This window comes from Lampris incognitus, chromosome 6 (assembly GCF_029633865.1).
Source record: "Lampris incognitus isolate fLamInc1 chromosome 6, fLamInc1.hap2, whole genome shotgun sequence".
NCBI classification, from domain to species: Eukaryota; Metazoa; Chordata; class Actinopteri; order Lampriformes; family Lampridae; genus Lampris; species Lampris incognitus.
Window position 1 is genome coordinate 35,761,218 of NC_079216.1, and position 7,882 is coordinate 35,769,099.

Consider the following 7,882-nt stretch of genomic DNA (forward strand, 5'->3'; position numbering starts at 1 on the left):
TTTTGCTCTCCACTCCATATACATCAAGCTCATCCGACAACCATCTTCTAATCTAGTGCAAACCCACTCTAAATTCAGTTGGTGGGTGCACAATATATGGCCTACAATGAACGGGATAAAGATGTATTTGCTACAAAGAAGCAATGTTTGATGACACCTTTCTTATTGCCTGAGACACCCGCTGTTCCCCCTAATTTATACGCACTATGAACAGAATTAAGTAGTGGAGTAAAAGTGGAAGTGTTACTCTAATAATTTAGTCATATGCACTGCCACAAATTGTATTAACAGTACAAACAGAGTATAAGATTTTACGGGGGACTCTGATGTTAAAATTGCACTGCATGTACAGTGACTGCTAACATGTAAATATATACACAACTCACTGCTGGTACATTTTCTCAGTTTGACGGGTGTTAGGTGTACCCAATATATCTACTACCCCTTCCATACATTGGAAACAGTTTGAATCCCAATAACACACTGATAAGATCCAATTTATACACTTTATTTTTGCAAAAAAACATTGACAGAAGCTTTATGCCTTAAGCACACAAGCTCCTCCCACTGCCTTGATCTTCTCCTCTGCCCGTCGACTGAAGAACTTGGCCTTGACGATCACTGGCTGCTTGGGCAGCTTGCCTTTGCCCAGAACTTTGTAGTAGCCCTGGAAAGACAAAATGTCAAGAATAATACAAGCTTTAAGGCTAAACAGGTTTATTTTAGTAGCAGTTAATGGTGAGATGCAGATACAGGCTACAATTGGAACCTACTTAAGACTAGGCTTAAACCAAGTTCCAGTTTGCTTTATAGAATTCTTACAATTTTCAACACAGAAATCATTATTATTATTAATCATTATTATATTGATAATTATCGGTCTATATTTTGATATTAAGGCTGTCACTGACCACAGTTGTATGCAATCAGTCAAGTCTGCCCAAAAATATAGAAGCCAGACTCTTGGACTTCAACTCTTAAGCTATTGAAATTTAGTTACATTTAAACTGTATTTGGGGGTTACTTGCTCCAGATGTGTCAAAATCTTAAGGTCAGCCAAACTAAAACTTACACAAATTACTTTACACCATTAACGGATTATCTAATTTATCTGAACAGTCAGTGCCCACATTATACTGCCATTCACACTTATGTATATTTCCTCATGCCAAATCAGGCCTGTTCAACATAGGATTGGAGTTTGAGGCAAGCTGACCTGTTAGCAGGACACCCCAGTTCCAGTGTTCAAACAAAGAGTCCAGGACGACTACACTAGTCATTATCAAATCCCATTAGTTTATTTTGTTAAGTTTTCCCAAGTTATTAGTAAGAACTGTTTTGTTCAAAACTAGTGATTTACTATTTTGGGTTTCACTGACCAATAAAGAAATGTAGCTAGTTAACCTTATATGAAAGTTGGTTAAAGTTAACCATAGCCTCTGATAAATCAAAATATCCAACTTAATCTGCCTTGTTTTTATCTAAAAAATACACTTTGGAAATAAAACTATTGGTTTAGAAGACAAAGCAATGCGTTTCTTTGTGATGTCTGAATTTATTTGTTGCGAAATTGTTTTTTACCATTATGTGCTAGTTGGTAAGTTTAACCGTTTATTAAACAAACTACATACATTTTAGTGTAGCCCATTTAAGCTTAGTATGGTCTGAATCTCAATTCTGTTAATTTCATTACAACTAGGAAGAGTTAGTGCAGTATTGATGCAACTGGCTACAATGCATTATACTACCGATTTCAGTACATCACACAAATGATGACAATTCTAAGACCTGACACTACATCATGTTATGTATTGGACGATTAACACTTGAATCCTTAAGCAACTGGCTTCATGGAAGTATTAATTTGTTTTGTAGAAATAAGTTACAGCCTGCAATCAGTATTAGCGCATTAATCCAAAATAACCTCATAAAATCTTTAATGGTTAAATTGTACGACCTCCATGTATGATATATACTGCGACAGAGCATCTACTGCCCAACTAATGTGGGACATTGTAAACTTTTTGGCTTCATACCATTCAATACTGCTTGAAAGCATCCAATGTGTTCTTTTTGCCAGTGTCACCCTACATAGTTCCCCTCCTATTGTACATTGAGAATAAAGTAACCCTAAACTGAAAACTGACTTAACAGGGGGACAGAAAACAAGCTAGATCTGCACCAAGCTCACTAAAGTTACAAGTCTTACTTGAACCATCAATCAATGACAATTGGGCATTAAAAAAAATAATAATAATAATAAAAAAAAACAACAACACAAAATTACTTTTCATGTTTCCTCGCAAAGAATTTTCTTTCGGTACTTACAACTATTAACTTGTGGCTTAGTTGCTAAAGCTGTATCCAGACTGCTAGTATATGAAAATTAGTTATTGAAATATAAACCCCAATTCCAATGAAGTTGGGATGTTGTGTAAAACGTAAATAAAAACAGAATACAATGATTTGCAAATCCTTTTGGACCTATATTCAATTGAATACACTACCAAGACAAGATATTTAGTGTTCAAACTGATAAACTTAATTGTTTTTTTTGCAAATATTCACTCATTTTAAATTTGATGCCTGCAACACATTCCAAAAAAGCTGGGACGGGCATGTTCACCACTGTGTTACATCACCTTTCCTTTTAACAACACTCAATAAGCGTTTGGGAACTGAGGACACTAATTGTTGAAGCTTTATAGGTGGAATTCTTTCCCATTCTTGCTTGATGTACGACTTCAGATGCTCAACAGTCCGGGGTCTCCGTTGTCGTATTTTGCGCTTCATAATGTGCTACATATTTTCAATGGGAGACAGGTCTGGACTACAGTCAGGCCAGTCTAGTACCCGCACTCTTTTACTACGAAGCCCCGCTGTTGTAACACTTGCAGAATGTGGCTTGGCATTGTCTTGCTGAAATAAGCAGGGACATCCCTGAAAAAGACGTCGCTTGGATGGCAGCATATGTTGCTCCAAAACCTGTATGTACCTTTCAGCATTAATGGTGCCTTCACAGATGTGCAAGCTACCCATGATGCCATGGGCACTAACACACCCCCATACCTACACAGATGCCGACTTTTGAACTTTGCGGTGATAATCTGGATGGTCCTTTTCCTCTTTAGCACGGAGGACACCACGTCCATGATTTCCAAAAACAATTTGAAATGTGGACTCGTCAGACCACAGCATACTTTTCCACTTTGCGTCAGTCCATCTCAGATGAGCTCGGGCCCAGAGAAGCCGGCGGCGTTTCTGGGTGTTGTTGATATATGGCTTTCGCTTTGCATGGCAGAGTTTTAACTTGCACTTGTTGATGTAGCGACGAACTGTGTTAACTGACGATGGTTTTCCGAAGTGTTCCTGAGCCCATGTGGTAATATCCTGTACTCAATGATGTCGGTTTTTAATGCAGTGCCGCCTGAGGGATCAAAGGTCACGGGCATTCAACGTCGGTTTTCGGCCTTGCCACTTACGTGCAGAGATTTCTCCGGATCCTCTGAATCTTTTGATGATATTATGGACTGTAGATGATGAAATCCCTCAATTCCTTGCAATTGTATGTTGAGAAACGTTGTTCTTAAACTGTTGGACTATTTGCTCACGCAGTTGTTCACAAAGTGGTGAACCTCGCCCCATCCTTGTTTGTGAATGACTGAGCCTTTCGGGGATGCTCCTTTTATAGCCAATCATGACACTCAGCTGTTTCCAATTAACCTGTTCACCTGTGGAATGTTCCAAACAGGTGTTTTTTGAGCATTCCTCAACTTTCCCAGTCTTTTGTTGCCCCTGTCTCAGCTTCTTTGGAACATGTTGCAGGCATCAAATTCAAAATGAGTGAATATTTGCAAAAAACCATAAAGTTTATCAGTTTGAACATTAAATATCTTGTCTTTGTAGTGTATTCAATTGAATATAGGTCAAAAAGGATTTGCAAATCATTGTATTCTGTTTTTATTCACGTTTTACACAACGTCCCAACTTCCATTAGAATTGGGGTTTGTAGTTATAGGAATTGTAAGCAGTTCACAGACCTAGGCCTACTTGCATTTTATGCACATATACACCCCCACACCAGCTGATTTCACTTATTGGTACACCATCATCAAGACAGGGGGGTACTAACCAGAGCAATCAGCTGGTGTTGTGTTGGAAATTAAAGTCAGCATAAAATTTGTTTACCATAGTATGTAACTGCAGTTACATAGGTAGATTCAGAAAACCTAACATGATTAAAATATTTTCATTAAGAAAACCAAAGGGCCAGAGAATTTCCGTCCATCACATAAATTTAGTTTTTTTTCTTTTGAAATAGGTTGCTCATGAAATGGTCATTCCAACAGACAAGTCATCTCTTGCTTAGATACTCACAGCACGAACGGCATCGATGATGGGGGCAGGGCCATCTGGCTTCTTGCCATAGTTGAGCCTTGTCTGCTCGCTCACAAGCGTCCACAGCTTGTCGAGATTGATGGTGGGACAGTAAGTAGCATTCTTTTTCAGATGGTAGTGTCTCATACCCACCTTGCCAAAGTACCCAGGATGGCTGTGGAGGTGCAGCAGAAGACCAGCTTAATACAAACCAGGGTGGAGAAAAGCGTTTACCACCAGCCAAACGGTAGTAAATTCTGAGCTTTGCTGACAATTTGATGTAGTAGAAGAGGTCTGTGATAGGTAACTGATCTTTATCTGGAGGTCCCAATTTAATCCTGGTCTGACAGAACAACGAGATAAGCTATTTAACTATAGTATCCGTCAGCTAGCACACATCATTATAGTAGGGAAGTATTTAAGCCAACATAAATGTGAACTGGTGATGTAAACACTAGTTTTCTGTCAAATTGGAAAATGGTTACTATAAAAGCAGGATTAAGTTGCAGCATTTAGATGCCATAACGTCAAATTTCCAATCTTTAGTCATTTTAATCAATCTGGTTAATTTGAACAAATGATTTGTAAAATGTTGATCCATCTGAAAAACCGTCAGCCTGACAGACAATTCATTCAAAGACCAGTTGAACTGAATAACTGTGTTGTGAGCAGCCACTTTAGCAGTTGTTTCCCTTTTCAGTCTTACAATGAAGCACATTAACACCACGGAATTATAACAGGTCATATGGTTGGGAATATATTTTCCTTTAAGTCAAAACCATATACAGTTTTTGGTGGAAAATAGCCAAAGTTTACCACTGTTGACAGAACTGTTGTGCCATATTTCACTTTTACCTGATACTATCATACCCTTCTCCCACAAAAAGGGGAGGCATTTCACTACCTCAATTTTAACCCAACAGATTACTTCGACTAGAATTCCATTTGATGTAAGGATGGAGGGCTAATCATGTTTCCCTCTGAATTTATTAGCATCATTCTACCACAAGTAGCAGTCTTGATAAAGGACCTAATAAATATAAAAACGAACCCGCCTGTGTCACTTAATTGTCTATCAGCAAGCCGGCCAGTGAATAGTAGTAACAGCCTTCATTCTAACAGAGCTCTTGTACACCAGGACAATAGTTTGTCAATATGAGTCTCTTGTCAATGTAAAATAATGTAATTAACTCAGGAGGCAGCTGGAAATCCGCTGCCGCCGGAAATCGAACCCAGGTAGCCCGGACCACAGGCAACTGCGCTAACCAGTCAACTAAAGGGTCTGACCCATTAGCCAAGGGCTAGTGAGTCTAGTCATCGTGGTCATTACAATAATTTACCTGTATTAGTTAATCAAAAAAAAAAATAGCAGACCACTGATGGATGATGTGCCAAACATCTGATCTGTGTTAAAGACATTAAGGACCGGACGTGATGTGAGAAAGCAATATACCTCACCAACCACCAGAAAAGTATGCTCAAGAGAAAATGAGTTGGCTCTCAATCATAAATACAGTGATTCTTAATCTAGCTGCACTGTGATTAAAAAAAAAAATCCAAGATAATCAGAACCTGATCATACGCTTTGTTTCACCAACCACTCAATATTTTACACTTTAAGTGTGTAGTAGTAGTAGTAGAGGTGAGTAACACCAATTAAATTACTGTATTTAAGCATCCTTGCAGTTCACCACCAGGAACACAGCTATTAGATACTGAAAAAAGTTTGCACTTACTATTTGTCGAAGTTGATTCTGTGGTGATGCATGCCACCAGCATTACCACGACCTCCAGGATGCTTTCTGTGCTTGCCTATAGGACGTAATTGAGGAGTTTGACTATAGCCACTAATAGAATTTTTGCAAAAGACAAAGTTGTACACCTGAATACATCAAACTATTTCATGGAAATACTCACCAATTCGACCATGTCCGTGGCTAACGTGTCCTCGGAGCTTCCTGGTCTTGGTCTTCTTGGTAGGCTGTAAAGATAGGTATGATAAGACACTGACCTGGGATTAAGTCACAAAAAACCAACACGTACCCTGATCATTCGTTGTCCGACCAGCAAACTAACTAGTCTTCCGTCATCTAGATTGTAGTAGCGACCTTATAGATTTTCCAATTTCCATTATTTCCTTACGTGGGAGATGTTGTGGCACAATGTTAGTTAACGCTGACTACATTGACATCCAGTGTTAACAAGATGCTAACGCCAACTGGCCTAATTTCCACTGAAGACGCAAAACCACTTGGTGCACCATTCAAAACAGTTTACACGTTGATAATGACTTCAGCTTCATCGTTTGTGAAAATCAAACGGGTGGTGGCAAAAGTGGATAAGACGTGGGGAGAGAGAGGACAGCTGCCGGTCGACTGCTAAAGCTAAGGGCCTAGAACTAGGAAACATTCATTGGAGCGCTCGCCAATTTCTGCAAAGTTTAAGATCGGCTCGAGCTAATAATACAAGAGGACCCCGGGTAACACCAAGTCGTACCTAATGTAGTCCTCGAATTATAACTTGTATTTCAATTATGCAAGGATGGACGCAGATTTGACACAATTTGAAAGCACAGGGATACATGATAGCACCTACCATCTTGGAGGTTGGTAGAAAGAGGAACGGTAACTCGAAATCTCACGCTTTTCTGCGAGACTTGGTGTCTCAATACTGGTCACAGATTTCTGCAGTGACACCTAGAGTCAATTCTGAGGCCAAAATTGACTTGATATTTTGAAAACGTGAAGGTTGCGAGTACATTCTGCAAATTTTCAAATTAAGTATTGGTAAATTTGGTAATGCATAATTATATGCATTTAGAACCATGTCATAAATTTCATGCAACTAGGGCCACCTTTGCCTTTATCTCTAGACATTTCAGTAGAAAACAATTCACTGACAGAAATTAGTTTTAAAAGCTCCTTTTCGGCTATTGAAACTGTCAAGTTATTACATAATTGCTGCATATTTGCACGTTATGATGCTGCACCTGAAGGGATCACATCTTCCTAACCTCTTTCAAAGATACATAGGCTTCAGTGCAATTTTCAGATAAAGCAGAAGTCAACATTCCAGCCAAGAGCTTTTCACTGACCATAATAACAGGTTGTATCCTGAGATCTTCTCCAACTTTAAAAATAGCAAATCTCCAGAATAGCACCAAAGGTATGTAGAGGAAAACAGAGGCTGGGTCTTTCTTAATGGAAATCAAACTCATGGAGTAAGGGAATTTTCCTGAACTGGAACTATCCCTATCTGTTTCACTTTAAACTTCATATGAAAATTACAATATCTGTAGTTATACGTGATTTTTAAATACATGTTTACCAAATGCTTGTAACTGGAGTGAATATATTATCACATTATTATCACATTATAATATGAGAGATATTTTATGTTATTCATTCTGTTAAAAAAAGATCTTGACTGGTTGTAGTCTTGCTTGCAACATCTCAAAGTGACATAGTGTTAAAATGTCATGGGAATGGGGAGGTTGACATAGTCT

General features: G+C 38.6%; 1 protein-coding gene across 1 annotated transcript; it reads right to left on the reverse strand.

Annotated features, from left to right (window-relative positions):
• Positions 1 to 492: 492 nt before the first annotated feature.
• Positions 493 to 7,021, reverse strand: rpl27a (ribosomal protein L27a). The gene is made up of 5 exons (XM_056281892.1): positions 6,973 to 7,021; positions 6,295 to 6,358; positions 6,114 to 6,189; positions 4,378 to 4,552; positions 493 to 667 (listed from the first exon to the last, which is right to left on the reverse strand). The coding sequence occupies exons 1-5, from the start codon at positions 6,973 to 6,975 to the stop codon at positions 539 to 541; spliced, it is 447 nt and encodes a 148-aa protein (XP_056137867.1). The 5' UTR covers positions 6,976 to 7,021; the 3' UTR covers positions 493 to 538.
• Positions 7,022 to 7,882: the final 861 nt, after the last annotated feature.

Coding starts and splice junctions, on each gene's coding strand:
- rpl27a (XM_056281892.1), bottom strand. Junction 4,553..6,113: donor AGAATCAACTTCGACAAATA/GTAAGTGCAAAC, acceptor GCACCTCCACAG/CCATCCTGGGTACTTTGGCA. Junction 668..4,377: donor TCATCGATGCCGTTCGTGCT/GTGAGTATCTAA, acceptor TTGTCTTTCCAG/GGCTACTACAAAGTTCTGGG.